We start from the raw sequence: 21,886 nt of genomic DNA, 5'->3' as shown, positions 1-21,886 counted from the left end.
AGTCAATTAAGATTCAGTGGAAGTCCAAAAGAAAAGCATGCAAGGCACTCCATTATTGCAACTACTACTACGATATTTGCAATTATAAAATGTATTAAAATTATATTAATTCTATTACTGATGAGCACCTGTTTATTACAACCATTTTGTTGCACCATTCTCCTTTTTATTAACCTAAATGCTAAATATGTCTCCTAGAATGATTTGAAATTGTGGAAAATGAATTTATCAGATGAATATATGTACACAATGTGTTGCCTGATAAAGGAAAAAGATCAAGTCGTCCTGAACGTACCTCTGGATCAGCTAAAGATGCAACATCATCATACAGTTCATCTGAGTTTTGAGTGACGGAGGTTTCGGTGTCTATGTAGGTGTTTGGCTCTGAGAACCTTCTCTGCATCAAGCTGGAGAGAGACACACAGATACACAGAGGCTTGAACGTTGTCGTTGAAGGTTGTCACATGTACAACCTGAACTGTTCCCCTTTTAAATAGACAGGAATTGAGTCATTTACTATAAGGAAGTCTTGGCAGCATTGACGATGCTGGTGATCCGCTCTGCATTGACGTAGTCGTACGTCAGCTCCTCTGGGTCCGTCTTGGTGCCCATTTGTGACAACAAGAGGCCGAGCCAGTGACCCATGTCTGCTGATGTCTTAGCCTGGAAGAGGTGGGGAGAAGAGAGTGGCATCAGTGCAACAGCTGGGGGTTTCAAACTTGGAAGTTAATGTTGTGTATCTGCTACAGAAAAGATGCAGGAAACAAGACCCGGCAAGCACATGATGTCAGATTGTAGGGAGATTAACCTGTTCCGAGAAATTCAATGTTTTCACAGTTAAAGTTGCAACTGTGTAACTGTGATTTGTGTTGTTGCTGATGTCACGCAATACTATCAGACCTGACTGAGAAAGCGTTGGTGTGTTGGGGCATATATGTGGAGCATTATTTCCTATCAAGCTGCTGAACTGGGTTTTTTGAGCAGTAGAATTCACTTTTTCATGGGCTCTTCTGTGTGTTTTCAGTCATAGTCCAACCTGTTCGCTTCATCTCGCTTCACTAGCTCAGTGTTGCCTCTGTCTATCTTCACATAAAACAAATGACTTCCTGTGTGCAGTGCGGGAAAGTCGCTGGGTGATATGAGATCTAAACACCCTTAAACTGAGAAACACAGAGAGAGTCATGTGGAGCTGTAGGTAACAGACATTATATTTAAAGGTAACACAGCTAAGCTGAAAAGAATATGTCCTTCTATCCGTCCCTTCTGTTTGCATCTTTCTGCAAGTCATTGTGTAGGAGCCATATACAGTATATATAACTTCAAGCAGCTGTTGAGGTTCCCATAGAAACAGATGATTTTGAAACCCATCGTGTGTAAAACGTCTCTTAACACCAACAACTCTTTACAGCTCTCTTCACTCTCCCACTCTCTCTCTTGCTGCCGTTTCCTTCTCTTTCTTCATGGGGTTTATGCATCAGATTTATGTCGCCAGACATTTTTATTTTGTTTACATAGTAAGCTTCCTCTCAAAAAATACAAAAGGCACGCAAGCTGCCATAAAAACATGGCACGGCAATATGGCAGACTTAGTTAAAGCACAGAATACAGAGCCAAAAGTAGCCATAATTAAGCTTATTCTAAGGCTATGGAAACCATACAAAAGCCAATATGTACCACTGTCGGTTAATGTCTGTGATTTAGTAAAGGGTGGAGAAGTTATTTTAAAATGAGATTAGTTAAGCTGAATTTCAGTTTGTAAAATTAAAAAAAAAGGAAAAACTGATAATGAAAGCATAAATTTCGTCAGAAACAGCCCTCGAGACTAAACATAAAATTCCTATGACTAAATATGCACTACAACAGGGTGGACCTGGAAGACTAATGAAAATGGGTGGAGCAGTTTTGTAAAACACCCCCACCCTTCACACACACACACACCCACACACACAAGCATACCATGACTGCATGCACACATGTATGTAAATTAAAGGCAACGCCTGACGTCAGCAAAAAGTGGTGTGTTAAGGATTCTTATACACAACTGTAGGCTGGTTTTCTTTCTAAGAAATGCATAGTTCAGACAGATAATGTTTTATAATGTTGTGTAATGATCTTTGTTGAGCACCTTTCTAGGCCCATACGATTCTTTCAGCCAAATAGTCACCAGTCATCTACCTCTAGTGTTGCAATCTGTGCACCGTCCATGTCGATCCTGAAGGAGTACAGGTGGTCCGGGCTGGGGTCAGGCAACACACTGCAGCCTTCCAGCGTCAAAGCAGGCTGGCTCACTTTGTTTTTGCCCTTGTCCTGGTAAAACCACAGCTGACCGTTCTTAATAAGACACCAGCAGGTTCGCCATTGGCTGTTCACCAGCACGTTGAGGTAGCCTAACACAGGAGGGAGGAGGTCAACTGAATATATGAGGTAGCAGTTTCTTTTCCTGGCAGCTGATGATGATGTACTTAGAATCTTAAAAAAAAAATGGATATTACAGTTTTTCTGTTTCGATTTTATGAGGTTTCATTCTCTGTACCAAAATCTATAGAGAATATAACCAATTGTACATTATGTCACACAGGTGTTGTTGATCCACTGCTGCCATCACTCAGTTAAAATGCGTTATTTTTGTGTTTGAAATCCACAAACTCCTGTGTCTCTGTGAGCTAATAATGCAGAATTTCTGTATGATGTGTGTCCCCAATGGTAATCATGTTTACTGCAAAAACCTTGGACTATCCCATTAATGCCATCAAGCCATTGGTTGTTACTGGTTATTCTGCTGCTAGTATGAATACCAACAGAATACAAAGTGACCCATAATCACCTGAGGTGTTGACACATTTCTCTGGACTCTCCAGTGATGAAGGTTTTTTCTTGCCGATGTTCATGAGGTTGCTGAACTTTAAACCTGCACCATATTTCTTCTTCACTGAAAAGACGAGAGCAATTATGACATTTATATGGTTATATAGAATATATTTCAGACACCAGAGCCATGCCCTTAAATCAAATAATAAACTCTCACCGTCTTTGTTTTCAGGTGTTTCAGCGTGACTGTCAGTGCTGCTGCCACTCTCCACCGAGTGTCTCTCACTCAGCTCTCCCTGTGTGTTTATTTCTTTGCTTTAGTCATTTAGAAGGCACGCTCTTAAAAATGAATAGTATTAAATGTAACTCAGCTATTTAAACACATTTTTGTGTCAAGCATACCTTAGTGCAGATGAGCTTCGGGGAGTCGGTGACATTGTCACAGTTTTCAGCTGGCTTTGGACTGATCTCCTGAATCACCTAATGAACAATTGAGAGTTTTAAACACAGCAAGCATTCGTTCATTACATTTATCACTGATTTTAAACCAATCACAGCTGTAAGTGGGTGTCTATTTTACTCTAAATGGGAACATAATTTACAAAATGTGACATCATTTACTATTTAAGACTTCATTCTAGTCACTGGGACCATTACATCCTCGGGAAAATGTTTACTGACGTTATCAAGGCTTGTTTTACTAAATTTTGTTTGTCCTACTTTAGCTTCAGGAGGAACCTAAAAGACCACAACCATTTTTTTATATATCCTTTCTATGGGAAATGTGGTATATATTCTAAATACGCTTGCACTGTCAATATCATTATTTGAACTAATTAAATAATTGACTAAACAATTCAAACAAGTGACTCAAAGGCACTGAAATCATTAAAGCCTTAAAGAGAAATTCATTTCATACCCACATGTATCCAATAAATGGAAAACACTGAGTCAGGTAATACCACAATAATAACTAACCTATTCAAAGTCAGCAGAGTCAGCAATTCCAACTTATAACAGTGATATAAAACAAGATGTTCAATTAAAATCCAAATCAATTTTAAAAATACCAAGAATGAGCAGTGGGCACTCGGATAGAATTAACAAATTATGACCATTGGTTAAACAGCCATAAACAAAACTAAGTTTATTAGATTAGGTATGCTTTATGTGTGTTTGTCTGTATTATAATACAATATTGCCACAGGCTACATCCATGAGAGCTCAGGTAATACATTCAAATGTCATTTTGCCAATGTATAGGAAAGATTGTGCAGGAAACAATGCAAATGGTCGTGTGCATGTTTGATATCTGGTGCTCTGACCAAGTGAACTCTCTTAACTTTCACTAATTAACCTTTTCCCCAATCTGCAGGTCTTCACACAAAAAGGCCCTGGTGATCCTGGTAACCACTGCTCCCTCCATACAACACACAGCAGCCAGTTCTGCTTGTCCTCATGAGTGACTAAGACCTAATACGAATGGTGGTGGGGTTTTTTTTGTAGCAGCTCACCTTCAGCCACTGTTCTGTCTGCTCTTTGCTCTGCAGGCCCAACACGATGGCCTCTCCTCCAACAGGAGTGATCTTCAGCTTGTGCTCTTTCCTCTTCATCTGCTTCTCTTTGTAGACCACACTGCAGCCCAGCAGACTCACATCCAGCAGCGGCGTCTGCTCTTTGGAGCTTTTATAACACTGATGGGAGCAGAGGTAACACTGACTTAACTCTGGGATTCTACAGCAGTTTAAAACCATCTTAATGATCACAATTATGTGACTAATTTTCACACTGTCTTGTACCCACCAGCAGGCGATGGTCTTTGATGACGCACAGCTGTTTGGCCCACTGGCCGAGCCACTTCTTCCTCCACAGGAAGGCGCAGATTCTAGCATCCTTCATCAGCTCAATGGACGCCTCTGCCGATGGCCACTGATGCTTTGCCGACTTCCCTCTGGTCACTTCCTCCTCGTCGTAGGACTCGTACGAACTGCTGACGACCTCGCCATCATCTAAAGGCAGAAATCAATGATCACCATCACTGCAGATGTTTAAGAAGAAAGGGTGAGCTTTATGAAAAAGTGATGATGATGATGTCATGAGGTTTAAATTGCGGCACAGGGTGATTTGGAAGGGGCACATGAGGTAAAAAGGATAGTTAAGGAAATTTAGATTATGATGGAACTAATCATTATCATATCTACTATCATTATCTACATGCAGGACCTGGTTGATTCTATACAGTGAGGACTGTGGGACATGTAGGCGTGTACATGCACAATGCAACAAGCAATGACAAGAAGAAGACACACACAGTCCTGCAATTATACAGTGAGCCATCCCTGCTAATAACAGCATAGACCACACTGACATAGCTCTGCTCGCTCACACACGGACCTAAGAAAAAGACAACAGCAGCAGGAGATCATAAAATAGAAGAAAAAATAAACAAATATTTAAGAAGCAACGTTCACCTGAGCAACAACAGAAGAACAAAATAAATTAAAATAAAGTCATGGCCTCTTAGTCTCAGTGCCTTTGATTTAGAACATGGTCTGTCTTGCACCGCAGGACATTGCTTTCTCAGAGAAGCAAACATCTTTCCTTCACAGTCGACCACAGACACAAGTGTCACTGTCAGTTTCCCCCTTTGGTTCACAGCTCGAGTCGAAAAGTGACACTTTTCTAATGAACAACGGACACAACAGAAACATCTGACGCCACTGATCTCATTCTCTGGAAGGGTAATGACGTTACAGCAGTGAGCCACAAACATTACCCCCAATTTCCATGATGAACCAGTTTCAAAGGTCTTTCATTTGTCACATGCTCTGCTCTTAGTTGTGTTTCCATTGCTGTTGTTTACTGTAGCTTGGGATTAATACTTTAGCTTTGACTACTGGAGCTTTTATTTTTGTCTGTTGCATAGTTATTATTTCTATATTTATTCAGTTGGAATATTAAAGCTCCACTGTGTAACTTAAACACTGCTCGTGTCTCTACCCGTCAAACTGCAGAGCTTTCTGAAAAGACAACTCTAGGTCTGTTCTTTCTCAAAATTAATTTCGGTATCTTACGATGATATTTCAGAGAGCCAGGGATAATTGTTTAACCTAACGCTAGCTGATAGCTACAGTAGATTTACCAGTTTAGCTGTTACTTTGTGTCGCCACAGACATGAAACCAAAACACTGCTGTACTGAGAAACAAAGAGAGTGTGGGAAATGTGAAGCTGAACTCATTTGTCATGAATTAATGGACTGTGTTTACATTTAAAAGTTACACACTACAGCTTTAATGTGAGTAATAAAAAGGTAGAAATGCTCAAAAACAGCAATGAGAAACAGAAACATTATTAAAAGCAGTGGGCAATACACAAACAACTTTGAAATACACGTACAAATAAGCAATAATCACACATTAAAAACTGGTTTTAATGAAGAATTTACGAATTGCCTTAGTTAGTTTTGCTATTTTTTATTTGTATTATTTACATTTCTGTTTCAGTATACGTATGGTTTGTTTAGTTGGTCATTGTTCATTTGACTGAGGGCTAAATCCATACAGATGTTCACATTGGTGAATCCATTATACTCAGGTGAGCGGAGTGAAGGGAGAGAAAAGGTGGAAAAAGGGGGACTATTATTTTTGTCCAGTGCAAGGCAGTGATTGAAGTGTTTGTTTGCAAAATTCAGCAATAAACCAGAAAGAGCACAGTTCTTATTGACTTTGCACTTTTTCCCCATCACAAGATTCTTTCCCAAACTGCCTCAGTGGCCATTTGCTTTGACTTAAAGCTAATTATTGGTGATTTTATTTATGGTTGATGATGTTATTATTCCCCCTTTGTTTGCTCTTTGTGAACACAAATCAAACATTATTTGTATTGCAACTGTTGTTTCAGTGACAACACTTATGGCCTCAATCAACAAAATTATTTATTCTCATCAATCTTGCTGTAAATAATCTAAACTGTGTCTTTATCAAGCCAGTATGGGGAAGAAGAAAGATGACAAGGAACTACATTTCTTACCATTGACAGTTTCCTCGTACGGCTGCGCCTCCTCATAGTAACTCTCTGAAGTGTCTGCACTGGGTGAGGCAGGAACTGCAGGTAAGGGGAACGGCTCCCGACCCACCACTCCCTGATAAGATTAAAGAAGGATGGGGAAAGGATGAGGGATTAAAAAAAGAAAGACATCACTGAGGGATGTAATAGCCTGCATGTGTGTATGTTCTATGAATTCCCCAAGGTATGACACAAACATTATTAACATGTGTTGTTCCCCTGGGCGAGAATATTGCGGCTAATCCAGCTGTCACGTCAGGAGTAAGAAGGGAATTCCTCATGTAACCAATCCTGGGCTGATCCAGTGCACCGGAGATTTAGGTTTGCCTTCAGGGAAAAGTGTGTGTGTGAGCATGGAAAAAAGAGGGGGTATTTATATATGTGTGTGTTTGTGTCTGAAGAGTGAGAATGAGAGGGAGGGGAGTGTGTGTGTGTGTGTGTGTGTGTGTGTGTGTGGGCCCAGTGGCTTTCCTGAAATCAATCAGCAGTCTGGCTTCACTTCTGTCGCCCTTCTCGTCTCCTGTGTGGTAAAAACTGTCTGTCTGTCTGTCTGTCTGTCTGTCTGTCTGTTCCTGTGTATGTCAGTGGAAACCACCAGACTCACTGTTGTTCGGCTGCTTCAGCAAGTCTCAATTCAACTAAACCCAATTCAAGACTTTTGAACGTATATTCGACTAAAGTCAGCTCCACGCAGTCATTTTTTAAATATAATTTGAACACGTGCCATCACTGGAGATTGTTATATTCACTATTTGGATTTGACTGACAGACTGACAAAAACATGGATAGACATGCACATTAAAATGAAACTTTATTACTGACCAGGTGTATGTTTCAGGCCCAAGACTTGACATTCTAAAGACAAAAAGAGCAGCTTTGGCTCAAAATGTCACCAGATCACTTGGTCAGTAATAGTAATAAAGGCCCTGTTGATACCTGTTCACCTGTGGCATCACAATGCATTCTGACATTCTGAGTGTCCTGTTATGTTTTGGTTGATCATATCTAACGTCCCCCTCTCCCCTTTGACGTCACGACGGGTGGCAAAATTTACTAAAATTATGTCTTTCATGAGTTTTTGCAGAACCATGCCCACTGTTTCTATATGTGTCTGCGTACGTGTGTATGTGTCTCAAACAAATAATCAAAGCCCCACTTGCGCTGCTGTTACATTAAATATAATTTTATCCATTAGAAAAATAATTTCTAATAGACCAGTATTTAGCACACTCTGCTAACTCAGGGGTGTCAAACTCATTTTCACTGAGAGACATATCAGGCGGATGCTGTCACTAGAGTTTGACACGTGTGCTAACTGATTCTTTGAACTGAACTGAATAATTTACATATCACATATAAATGTGAAGGATGTCAAATGTTAAACGACCTGCTGGCATTTGGCGGCACAGACTGCAGACTCACTTGTAGACCACCTTGAAGGTTTATTTTTCATTATAAAGCAACCAGTTTTTCTGATCAGTATCTTTTCAGGCATCATATACCGTCACATCTGGTAACTGCAAAAAAATAAACAAAACAAAACAAAAAAACCTCACGCCATCTAGAAAACAGATCAGGTGTTTCCATTTGAGGGAAACACTTTGTTGTTAGAGGGTAACGTCTGTTATTTCATCTTCATGAGACTCACCTTGTATTTATTTTTAAAACAACATGCTTCTGTTTTGTGGAGGCCACCTTCGTGACTCAAACAAACAAAAAAATCTCACTAGATGGAATCTCTATGGTGAAATACGTGCGATAACTCAGTTACAGAGCGGGAAGTAAAGAAAATGACGAAAGGTAAAAGGTAAAAGAATTTCAGACAGTCGGTCAATGTGGGACACGTGTCAGAAGAGTCACCTGAGGACACAGCTCACACACTGAGCTTGGATTTCAAGGAATATAAATATAAAATATAAATATAATAAATATATATATGATGTGGAAAGGTGAAATTACAAAACAGAAATGTATGCTGTTAAAATTACAGCAATCACAATCGGAATCACTGTGTTTTTGTGTATTTTGGTGTGTTCACTCTTACTATTACACAACAAAAGTTTTTATTATTATTATTATTGGTAAATTAAACATTAATACATGATATATTAAAATAATGACCTGGATATCTCTGGCATTTCTTATCAAAACAACATCAAAAATGGTGTCCTGAAGCCAGTCAAGTGTTGGACAGTTATGCAACTGACAGACAGACAGACGTCTCTTACGTTCATAGATAAATCATGTTGGAAAAGTCTGATGCTGTTGTTTATATTATGAGACCCTCTGAGTTTCTTCTCTCTAATGTTTCCTCCCTTCAGTGATCTGAACATGCTGTATCTGTATTCCTTCATTTTGACTTTATTCCCCCCCTAAGGCTGTCACATTCTCTGGAAGATCACAGGAATAAGAACTGTAACCTTTACACAGTGGATACTCGTATATCATGTGAACCATTCAAGAGCCATGTGGGTGGGTGGTTCTGTGGAAAAAGAGCTTTCTCATAGTCAGACATCTAAAAGTGTTTCATGAGATCAAAGACTGGGAGTGATATGTATATAAGAAAGACTTTTAACCCCAGAACCCTGAACTCCGCTGTAAAAAAGTTTTACTTTCTTAAATATTCAGAATTCCTTGTCACAAATATATCACTTATTTATCACCACAGACAAATAAATAGTCACCCCGACCCTAACGTGGATCACTGACACAGTCACAGATTATAACGTCATCTGAAAAATCATCGATGTCATGTTGTGTGACATCAAAATACAGAATTGACAGCAAGAGTTTGTCAAATATTAGATTTACTACAGCAAAATAATATATTTGAATCAATATGACCGATAGATCAAATCTGATACAACAAAGTATTGGAATAAATGTCCAATCTCACAAATATAAAGCAATGTGTAACTGTGTATGTATACTGTATGTTCTGTACATGCATGTTTGTTTATTTTGTGTTTATCTACAATTCCTTTTCTCAAATATAACTTGATTTTGGGGGTGGATCACGTCCAGTGTGAGGCAATAGTGAAATTAAACTGAATAACACTAGAGGAAACAAGGTGGAATATTGTATTTGGTGGTCATCAGCCTGTAGTGGGTCAACACTACAACAACAAACTGTCAGAAAAAACCAAACCACTTTTCTCTATTTGCATGACATTTGACAAACACACAACTTCTGGCATGGGCCATCGGTAAACAGGGAATCCCCCCGGCTTGTGAGTTATTTTCCCACCATATCACTTTAGTGAAGTAACGCATTTCCAGTAACACGGAGCAGATGCCGTAAGCTGTCATAATAACAGGCGTCATGTCATATGGTGGAGATTTGTTTGTGCGATTAGCCCACATGCCAGAAAGTGGAGGAAAGGATCCACGAAGAAATGTGTGGGACGGAGATGTTATCACTGCGGTTCAGGGGGAGCAACATCAGTTTTACATTATGGGGCCGAAGAAGAAGAAGGATCAGCAAAAATGAATATTAGAATGTAACGTGAGTTATAATTGTATGTCTATGGAAGACATTTTTGTGAAAACTGTGACCTTATTATTACAATTATCAACTAATAACAGCTGCATTCCATTTAGGCGAGTCACTCACTCATAATATGTTCTGCATGTTGCTCATTGTTTTGCCTCCACATTCTACCGAAAATGTAAATGACTTGGCAGAATTTGTTCCAATAATCGCATTATAATATTTTGAGCATTACAACTACATCACAACTAAATATTGATTACTCCTCCACAAGCTCAACTCGAATCTACTCATTTTCTTTTAGCTTTTCCAATAGCGATATCACCTAATATCTGGTACATTTTTTAGTACGTGCTCTGGCAAGTGAGCTGAGCTGATACTAAAATGTGACATTGACAGACCGCCGGACACTGACTGGTCAGAGAGTGTCGTCACCGGAAGAGTCATGAATGTGACGTCCAACACAAGAATCAAACCGAACAATGCCAAAATGATCAGTTTATAAAGACTTAAAAATCCTGAAAATGTGTGTTAATCTACAACATTTAGCAAGGACATTTGTCAAATCTCGATATTTAACAGAGGAGTCTGGTGTAATTAGCGAATAAGCTGGCGATCACGAGCAGCTGTATTTCAGCTAAATGACTGTGTCAGACGGAGAACTGATTCTGCTGATTCAGTACACTGAAAACAACTGCTTTGCTCATCACTTTGTGTGTTTGTGTCGCCTATAAATCATGGCATTTTCAAACCGCGTAGAGTAGAGTCAAACCGCGCAGCAATCCGCCGTGCCGAGCTGTGCCATGCCGAGCCGTGCTCCAACTGTACATTGTAAAAGTGTCATTGCAAGAGGCTTTCACCAATCACAGGACAGATTAGGAAAGACTGGACCCTCCAATCGGCAACAACTTCCTACTCAGGCAAAGAAACCGAAATATATATATATATATATATGTTAAACAAATATAATTCATTCAGGTAGATTGTGAATTGTGAGTTGCCTCTCTGCTCAAGACATAGTACTATACTAGATATTTACAAAGATAATATGTGTTTCCTGACATCCTGTAAGGCTGCATGTTGCATACTGGACCTTTAATCAACAATTCCTTATCCCTCATTCATTCCAGGCTTGACAATGTTAATGCAATAAGATCGTTTGAACCTTGATACAGAACAATATAGAAGATACTATAATCACAAAAAAGAACTGAAGATCTTAAAAACCATTTTTGTTGATATTAAGGAGAAATTATTTGACTTCATGTAAAAGAACGAGAGGCAACTTCAAAGCTTGAGAGGAGACTTTAGCGATGAAAATGACCCTTTAAAAAATATACACAACCTTCCTGACAGTGTAAACTGCTCTACAGCGAAATAAAAACCCTGCGGTCTAAGCATCTGTTATTAATTAAAACAAAGAGCCAGGCATTCCAGAGCAGCAGCAGCAGCAGCAGCAGACCCCCAGAACACCCACCCACGCTTATCTCTGTCTTTTTTTTTTTTTTACTCTTCCCCTTTTTAACTCATCACCAAAAAAAAACTAAATCAGCATGTTGTCTGGGCAGAGGCTAAAGAGGAGCCATTCCAAATACCAGCTGGAGTTATATTAAAAAGACAAGGGAGGGACGACATGCAAGGTGTGTGTCTGTAAGTGTATTTTTCCCTTTTCCCTGCCACAACACTTTGCAATCTCTCCAGCTCTGTAATAGCCACTTTAAACCTCAGTTTTTTTTCACCACACACACACACACACACACACACACACACCCTCACCACAGAAACGCCGGGTAGAAGGAATGGATCGAGGAGTCGGAGCGTTAATAACAAAGCAAGAAGGGGGGGTGAGGGGTGAGGGGTGTGGCAGAGGAGCTTAGAGTAACGAGTGGGAAAAAGAGCCCAAAAAACGAGGAGTCAGAGGAACATGGAAAATCCCTGGTTCCCATGCCAAGAATCCGGTGCAGTGAATACACACACACACACACACACACACACACACACACACACACACACACACACACACACACACACACACACACACACACACACACACACAGCAAGAGAGAGAGTCTACATGTCTTCAGAGTGCATGTATTTCCTTTTGATACACACTAACCTTAACCATAACTACGAGCTGCCTTTGCCCATCACCTAAACCCTAAACTACAGTATATCTAACCTTGCTCTAACCCGTATTAGAATTAGTGACATCTAATGATGAGACTGCAAACTCCTTCTTTCCCAACATGCATCGGTGGACAACGATGGCCTTCAAATACCAGAAAGGTTGTTGTTCTTCTTCGTTTGTGTAGTTAGCTTTTGCTTCAAAACGCAATACACATGCTCCAGCTGGTTTGTCCATGTGGGCTGCCAGGGCCGGCCCAAGCCTCCATGGGGCCCTAAGCAAAATTTGATTTTGGGGCCCTCTGTTACTGCCAATAATTATGATTACTGATCATTCACACACCTACTATACTAAAGGTGTTCTACTCGAATACGAATACACTTGTAAAAACTAAATCTGAGAACTTTTTGTTGCATGGAAGCAGACTAATTGAAAAATCTTTCAATTAATATTTGGCAAACTCAGCAGCTCCCCCTACTGGCGACACAGAGAATCAATACATAAAACCAAACGGTTTATATATAAAATATTAAGATATTAAGGTCTGAAAATCTAAAAATGTGCACAATCTTTTTGGGGGATTCAAAATACACTCCTGTTATACAAAGATTTGACTTTGTTATGTAAGAAACACAGCATTAAATGAAATAAACAAATACATATAAAACAAATGCTTAAATAATAATGTAAATCAACAGAAGCACCCAGAACAAGGTAATAAAAATGGTTTATAAATAAAATATAAAGTTAAATAATCACATCAGACAACTATGTAAAAACTGTGAAAAAGCTTTGGTAAAAACGGGGAGAAAAAAAATTCTAGATAAACTATAGCAATCCAAACTTTTATTTATTTATTTTTAGTTAATTGCTCTTAGGGGCCCTCTAGTAGCCTTGGGTTGGCAAGATGCCGGGCAACATTGAGCAAGGCCTTTGCATAAAGTACATATAAATTGTTTGATGGAGAACATGAGGTCAGTTGGTGTAATAGAAGAGGACACCTATAAATTATGTCTTCACCTTTTATTATGATAGCTCGTGTCATGGGGTCGAAGGTCATACCTATATTTCAATTCTCTTAAATACTGCTCAGGACATGCCTGCCGTGTACACTACCCTGGTGTTTTCAAGCCCCCCCAAAATAGAGACGTTTGAAAGCACCAATTGTTCTGTTTCCATTTGAAAACTCTCCATTCACCTCTTCATCGGTTCTTATTGGGAAGAACTTGTCAGCTGTGATCAAAAAGCTCTGGTAACACTTCATCCACTGCAGGTCTAAACAAAAATCTCCATTGTACCCTTTTCATTACCTATAACTTCTGAAACTAAGAAACAACTGCAGAGGAGAAAATCTACTTCCTGTTTACACTAGCAAGCCACCGTCAAGTGTACCTGAATGTCATGTGATATATATACGTCACACACACAAACTCACACACACACACACACACACACACACACACACACACACACACACACACACACACACACACACACACACACACACACACACACACACACACACACACCACCTTAAAAAAACATTTTGCCAACATGACCTCTCAAGGTCAAAATGTCCTCTCAAAGCTATAGGCATGAATCAAAATGTGTCCTGACAGCATAATCCAGACACACACACACACACACACACACACACACACACACACACACACACACACACACACACACACACAGACGCTCCGAGAGGAGAAGTGTGATCGTGATAAAAATATTTGTTGCAGCTCAGTTTCAGCAGAACTCTCTAGGCCTTTGCTCTCTCTGCAGTAGTTGTACCACTGTATTTCACAAAACACTAAAATCATCATGAATAAAACGTTTAAAAAGGGCAATAAATATCAGCTGTATGGTGGGAGGCACATACAACATTTACATTTATTATATTATACATACATTTATTATATTTGCCTCTTTGGAACATTTTGACCTTTCCTGAACCGTCATTGTTTTTCCTCCATTTTTTGGCATAAATGTTTACTGATCATCTTTAAAGTTTCACTATAAATAAAGAAGACCTCCGTGTGTGCAACTTAAATAACCCCTTAGAACAAAACTGGATTTAAAGGGGAAATGCCTAATCATGAATAATTCAGTAAATACTGGCCTTATGCTAGCCAATCATATCGTGGTTATGATAATCACCAGTTGCCGGCAGCCACATTACCACTTGCTACGCTTGTCAACAGTGTTCCTTTCCCTGCCTGACGCTTGCGAGTGGCACAGCTGCTATCTATAGTTCAACTCTATTTTCAGAACACGCAGACAGGACGCAATGGAAGTCACACAAATCTTTATTTATCATCCAGCTCTGGGGAAAAAATTACCAATCTACACTCAAGTCAGATGCTGTTTAGTCACTTAAGAGGCAGTTTCCTGGAGAATAAAGGGTCTAGGAGGTCATGGATTTGCTCGAAGGCCCGAGAGCCAACCGGGATATTCATTCAGAGAATGCAACCGTTGATCCAGAGGAATGGGAGCACGAAGTGGGCTGGGTGAGAGTGAGGGTGGAAGAGAGCTGGTTCACTGTGGATCGAGCCTTTCTGGCGAGGTACAGCGACTACTTCTGTGCTCTCTTTCAGTCCGGGATGAAGGAAAGTTACCAGGATGAACTCCACCTGAAGGCAGGTGTACGCGCACAGGGGTTTCTCATCGCCCTCTGCGTCTGCAGGGGAGAGATTCCCACCATCACCGACCCGGACGAGCTTACAGATGCAGTGGAGTGCGCTGCTTTCCTGCAGGTTGCACGACTGGTGCATTATCTTTGTGACATTATCGATTCAGACAACTGCCTCTTGCTTTACCAAGCAGCCTCCATCTTCGGGGTTCAGCTACTGTTTCAGAGTGCAGCTCTCTTCCTCTGCGATGCTTTCTATGATTTAAAGGAAGAGGCAGAGAATACGATTCCGAATGAACTTCTTCAGTATTCTCAGTCTTTGTCTCCTAGTAGCTATATTGCTCTCGGCACCCACACTCCTTCCATGGAGCTGCTACAAGACTCCTTCAGATTTGTTTGCTATCTTGATGAAAAAGAAGGCGAGTGGAAGCATTTAACACACCTCCCGATTCTCTGTAGCACCTCCAGGGCAGGTGTGGCAGTGCTGGACAATCGCCTGTACATTGTAGGAGGGGTTCACGGTTACAATAAGAGCACAGTAGACAGCAGCTTTTGCTACAACCCTGACTCAGGGCTCTGGACTGTACTTCCTGGTCCCCTGCAATCAAGGCACAACTTCACCCTGGTCGGACATGAGGGCCGACTCTATGCCATTGGTGGCGAGTTTCAAAATCGGATTATTTCCACGGCAGAGAGTTATGATGTGTCGAAGGGCGAGTGGACATTTATACATCATGCACCAAGGCCTGTAACGCACTCTGCTAGTGCAGTTGCAAGACGGAGGATGTTCTTTTGTTTCTGGAAACCACCACAAACCACAGACATCTACGAATATGTGCCAGTGAAAGATGAGTGGAAAGTCACCACCACATTGATCAGACATCAAAGCTACGGCCACTGTATGGTAGCCCACAGTGACAACTTGTATGTGATGCGCAACGGGCCTTGTGACGACTTCCTGCGCTGCCTAATGGACTGCTACAACATCACGACAGGCCAGTGGACAGCCTTGAATGGACAATACATGAACAGCAAGGGCTCGCTGTTCACCGCTGTGATAAGGGGGTGCTCTGCATTCACAGTCAAACACCAGCTAACTCTCGAATACGCCATCCGTGGAAATGGATGGAAGCCCCGCAGGCAGATGAAGGGATTTCCAAAGAGTGGCTCACTGTGGACGTGTTTACTCAGGCTTCCCAAGACGGGACCAGTTACACCACAGCTGGATTCGGAAGGGAAGGAAGAAGAAATGGCTTTGCCAGACACATCTGAGGGATTTGTGGAAGCCATACCGCAACTGTGAAATTACAGCACAACTGAAAAACAACGTGTTGTTTTTGAGGGTTCCTAGACTATGAGTACACAAGTGTAAAAAAAGCAAATTTGATAGTGAGCGGTGCGGAAGGTTGTGTCGTGACACAAGTGTTCCTCTTTTCACTTTCTCATGTACCCACACTTGTGCACACACATGCTCACATGCTGACACTCGGCATTTGTTCTGATTAGCAACAGCTGCTACCGTAGTTTTTATTAAGGGAGGCCACTGTGCATGTGTGTGTGTGTGTGTGTGTGTTTGTGTGTGTGTGTGTGTGTGCACAGTTCAAAGGCGCTGACGGGATGTTCTAAACCTCTCATTCTCCACCTTTTTTTTTTCACTGAAGTCACACTGGGCCAGTTCAGGAGCCACTGGTCCACCAGTCGCCGTTAAACACAGCTCTCTCCCACACTCCTGCATGCATACTCGCTCAGGTTTGTTGCTCAATGAGTGATTAAATACCTGTTTCTATGGGAGAATACATTTCACTTGGCCTCAGGCCTGTGGCTAGTGGCCAGTGGGAAATGTTTTTTTTGTCTTCCATGGCCACAGACTGCATTTATTTCAGTACTTAAAAAAACCAAAACTGTGGAATTCTCTGGCAACATGTGATATCAATCCATAATACTTTATTTTGAATACTATTGAGCACTTAGTGATGGCAATGTTCTTACTGTAGTAAAATACTGTACTGTAAATCTCATTTAAAGTTGGAATTTGTCTTTGGGCTCCTTTTCATTACACTGTACAGTACCTTGTAGAGTTTAGCACTCTTGCTGGATTTGGTTATATTATTACCTTCCCCATACTATAATGACAGAGGCTCACAAGGCGACAGCATGTGTAAGTTAACCCAAATACTTTTGTGTTAATCCCCTGTAATGGAATGAGGCATGTAATCACTTGCCCAAACATTTACACATCACACATAAGCATAATGATATATCTTAAGATTGTTCAAGGTTTTTTTTAAGGAGTGGTCGTACACCTGATACACTGAGGCTCGCTTTTGTTGAAAACATGGCTGTCAGCACGCACACAAGGTAAAACTGAAAATTCTACAGCAGAAAGTCTATGGTATCTTCATGTTCATCGCTTTTTCTGACTGTTCGATAGCCTTTTCCGATAAAATAATGAAGTCATTCTGTAAACCATTTACTCACATGCACCAAAGTCTGAGAAAATCAACCATTTTAATATCACAGCACACAGGAGCTGTTGATTCATCTACGTCACCAAAATTCATCAAATGTGGCAGCAGCAGCAGACCAGCAGCTCCCTTGTCATCACGAGCTAAAAATGCAGATTTTCTCAATGGACTTTGGTGTGTGGTGTGACTGTTTCTACAAAACTAGAGAAACTTTTCAACGTATTCAAAAGATATTGTGGACTTAAACAGGTTAAGATCTTTAAGTGGCTAAAGTCATTTTTTTCACTGAGAGCGAGTCTCCGTGTGTCAGACTAGTTCTCGATGAAGATGCCGCTGACTATGCATCTCCAATAAAACCACAGTTCCAAAAACCTAAACCATCCCTTTAAAGTTGTGACTCGTTGTTGCGCTGTAATGCTGGGATTGAACAAATATGTGGCGGATGTGTTTTATATTTGTAAACGTGTGTGTGTGTGTTTATTCCACTATTAATGTCATTACCAGAAATGTAATTCTCTGTATTCTGCCCAAGGCCTACAGATGTCAAATAGTTTATAGCTGCAGCACTGTGCAGCTCAGAAGCCGAGCACCGTCGCTGTTAATCAAAAATGATAAGAATAAATAAATAAATAAATAAGTAAATCACTTACTGTCCGGGGGGGCGGCAGGTCAGGAAGGCTCTTCTGTGGGACGGGAGCACCCTTAGCTGCCTTTCCATTCAGCAAGACATCTGATCGTTCATCTGTAAGATCATGAAAAAAGAAAATTTAAGTGGGGAGTCAATAAATAAGAGCAGAAGTAAACGCACAGAAGAGTGTGATAAATTGAAGAAATGATTCACCGTTGAATTTAGACACCATGCCTTTAAATTCAGTGCAAACACAAGACCCTTCTTTGTTACAGTGACCACACAACACCATATTATATATATAAAAAAACACAGAACAGAAGATTCTTCCATAAGAATGAAAGAAGTATGGGTTTTATGGTGGATTCATTATTTGCCATTCATAATACCATGACCACATTTAATTAAGCTGTAGGGGCTTAGCTGAATGAACAATATAAAAAAAAAACATTTTTTTCTTTCTCTGGACAGTATGGAAGTACAAAAATCAGAAAAATATTAATAAACTTTTGTGGCTGCTTTATCACTTTATCTTTATGGTGTTACTTTAATCATGTTCTACTTCTAAACCTCATCGATAAGTTACAGTGCAGATTTGTCAGTGATACCCCGCATCGCATGTAAAGCACTGTGAAAGCAAGAGCTTAACTTCACATCAACATTTTTTAATTAGTGTTCTCCTTCGCATTAGTGTCCAAAAATGTAATTTAGTCATTTAGAAGGCAAAGAGCGTGGCCTTAACACAGGTTAAACCTTGACTCTCACATCTGGGGCTCAGTCTGTGTGAAAGAAAATCTGTGGCTTTGTTAGTGTTGCTGCTGAAAGTATGTGCGTTAAGTCTAGGGCTCCTTCGAAAACCACATTCTTCATCACTGTCCAAACAAAACAGGTCAGTCTCTCAGATGGTGCATGGCTCTGAAGAAACAGGCAGGAAATGGTGAGTGAGGGGGAGGGGGGGATGAGGGGGCCACGGGCGGCTTACTGCTGCAGCTCCTTCTCACGTCTGCTGCTCACTGCGATCTTATCAAAGAAATGAGTATGAGATGCAACAACATGACAAGCATGCACAGGTGTTGCAACACCTCGACCAACCTGAAAACACCATAGGAGCTTTTGAGAATAAACATTTTCCACCAAATTTACAGTAAATAAATTACTGAACTCAAATGAACCTAAATGAACATGTATAGCAGTACCTCTTTAACATGCCCGTAAATGCTTTCAAAAGAACACATCCTTCCTAATATTTTCAGTTACAGAAAATAAAAGCTTCAGCATTTTTTACATGGGACAATGAACATTTTGTTTTTTTACGATCATCTTTACCAAAAATAATGGTGATTTTTCTTAAGGTCCTTAAACATAAACGGGTGGAGCCATCTGTCCAAAATCTGGTTCTTATCTAAAGATTCTACAAAAAGTGTACAATTACTTACCAAAAAATGTCATGTTGTACTGTTCAAAAACAAGTGACATGTAACTAACGATACATAAATTTAGCGATAATTTTTAGATGAGAAACAAGAAAAAAAAAATCATTAAAAAAAACGCAGGCTCCCCCTTGTGGCAACTCAAAATAAATCACACGTTCTACTTGTTGACGGGACGACGGTGGCTCAGTGGTAGAGCGAGTCGTATTTCAACTTGAAGGTTGCCTGCGTGTGAATGGGTATGAAAGGTGAATGATAGAAAAATGTGCTGCATATAGAGTGTGTGAATGAGTGTGAAAGGCAAAAACTATCATCATGTCATCATGACTAGAAGGGTATAAATAAATACAGACCATTTACCATCATATGACCTTCACAGCATTTTGAAGTCATAAACATAAAATATCAACAAATGTGTCTATATCCCAATAATGAAAATGTACGACAGTTACCTTGTTCTGAATGCTTTTTGTGCATATAATACTGTATGTATAAACAATGTTAACCATTTCATGAAACTGTGACATGTCACATGTATGTGGATACTCTTAGTTCTTCTGTTGCATTGGTGGTTCATGTTGGTTTTTGGTTTTACTTTGTATTTTATTTCCTGTTTTCCTTGCGTCTTCCCCTAGCATTAACATCTGTGTTTCCCACTTCCCTGATCACACTCACCTGCCCTAATCAGTTGCACCTGTGTCTTGTTATCTCTCCTTCCTCCTGTGTCTCAGCTGTGTTCTTTTGAACCTCAGTGTTTCAACATGTAACTCTGTGACCTCTGACCTGGAACTCTGTATTAAACCTGTGCCTTTGAGCCTGACTCAGCATCTCACTATCTCCATTTGGATCTTCCTTCTGTTGGAAAGTGACAACGGAGACTGATAGGTGGGTATTTAAATTGTATCTGATGTTAACATGAGTTGAGGTCAATGTAATAGTTCAGGTTATTCCATGTGTGGCTGTGTGAGGTACTGACACAGATGTTTGCTGTCACTGAAAATGTGTTTTCTGCCCCTTAACTAAAGGCTAAACTCATAAAATCTAATTTGTTCACCTCTTAATCTTGTGATTAGACAGCCCCTTTTCACTCTCCAGCACCAAAGTCTATAGAGAAAATCACCATTGTCACTGGAGCTACTGGTCCACTGCTGCCTTGTCTGGTAAGTTTGTATGAAAAGACTTTTACAGATGTCAACAGATTCAATTAAAAGTTACAAAATCACACGTTTGAATGTGCCGATCTTAAACCCTAGTGTGCAGCAATGCAAAATTGGTGAATTCCTCAATGGATTTTGGTGCAGGAAGTGAGTGGTTTACAAAACCACACAAAGTTCACTTTACGGTTGAATAAAGGCTGCCTCAGGTGAGATAAAGTTGCAGAGATTTGCTTTTCTTATGATATCATATGCTTCAGCTTTATCTCTTTTGAATTATCCCTTTTATGAGGAATAGCCAAAGTCATTTCATGTATCATGTTGGAAATCCAAGTATTCTGTAGCTGCTGCATTTTGCTTGAAATGTAATATTAAATCCAGTACGGTACATTTTTCAATAACAATATTGTTCTTCACATATTGCATTTTACTACCTTTGACACTTCAGTGAGGAAACGCTTGAAACTCACACCTTTGTCGTCTTTGTCGTTCACGCCAACAACCACTTTGTTCATGTAGATATACTCCTCGTCTGCACCTGCATGGAAGGAAGTAAACGTGGTTAACAGCTGACATCAGTGAACCCTATTTAATAACCCACAAATGCTGACGGTCTGCCTAACTATGGAAACTATATGTGGAAATGTGTGTAATAACACCAAACAAAGCAAAAACATTTAAAAATGACAGAGCTATAGTAGTAGTCTTAGGGTGCTTTCACAGCTACAGCATTTGGTAAACGTGTTGGTGCGCACCAAATCGTAATGTGCCCAGTGGGGATTGACACTGGGCAGAGGAGGGCGCAAAACCGCGGCGCTGACGTTCCCCGCCTCTGACGCGGCCGGTAATCCCGTATCTCATCTCATATCCATAATGCATTAGACTAGACCATTTCGTGCCATTTGGTTTGGTTGCTTTCACATCAGAGGAACCGCACCAAAGTAGAGCGGATAAAGCTGTCCGAGACCACCCCTTCAGGCAGGTCTCGGACCGGTTTGATTTGGTGCGTACCAAAGTACCGAGATTGCATTCACACCTACGCAAACGAACCGACCACAGCATTTGGTGCGCACCAACACGTTTGGTGC

The 21,886-nt window shown here is 40.4% G+C and overlaps 2 protein-coding genes across 2 annotated transcripts in view; one reads left to right on the top strand and one right to left on the bottom strand.

The window, feature by feature from the left end:
• Positions 1–21,886, bottom strand: part of afap1l2 (actin filament associated protein 1-like 2) — a 52,327-nt gene that overhangs the window by 4,587 nt on the left and 25,854 nt on the right. Inside the window, exons 3-13 of the mRNA XM_083903891.1 lie at positions 21,271–21,336; positions 18,237–18,328; positions 6,839–6,950; positions 4,612–4,817; positions 4,323–4,502; positions 3,211–3,288; positions 3,026–3,104; positions 2,825–2,929; positions 2,176–2,387; positions 518–663; positions 296–407 (exon numbers count right to left, since the gene is read on the bottom strand). Of these exons, the coding sequence (XP_083760017.1) occupies positions 296–407; positions 518–663; positions 2,176–2,387; positions 2,825–2,929; positions 3,026–3,104; positions 3,211–3,288; positions 4,323–4,502; positions 4,612–4,817; positions 6,839–6,950; positions 18,237–18,328; positions 21,271–21,336 (1,388 nt within the window). The remainder of the gene's footprint in view (positions 1–295; positions 408–517; positions 664–2,175; positions 2,388–2,824; positions 2,930–3,025; positions 3,105–3,210; positions 3,289–4,322; positions 4,503–4,611; positions 4,818–6,838; positions 6,951–18,236; positions 18,329–21,270; positions 21,337–21,886) is intronic.
• LOC310939207 (kelch repeat and BTB domain-containing protein 13) lies at positions 14,766–18,512 on the top strand. The gene has a single exon (XM_083903892.1). The coding sequence runs from the start codon at positions 14,907–14,909 to the stop codon at positions 16,422–16,424; it is 1,518 nt and encodes a 505-aa protein (XP_083760018.1). The 5' UTR covers positions 14,766–14,906; the 3' UTR covers positions 16,425–18,512.

Source organism: Microchirus variegatus, assembly GCF_963457635.1.
Source record: "Microchirus variegatus genome assembly, chromosome: 17".
NCBI classification, from domain to species: Eukaryota; Metazoa; Chordata; class Actinopteri; order Pleuronectiformes; family Soleidae; genus Microchirus; species Microchirus variegatus.
This window is presented reverse-complemented; position numbering and strand designations above follow the sequence as displayed.

Coding starts and splice junctions, on each gene's coding strand:
- LOC310939207 (XM_083903892.1), top strand. CDS start 14,907: ATGGATTTGCTCGAAGGCCCGAGAGCCAACCGGGATATTCATTCAGAG.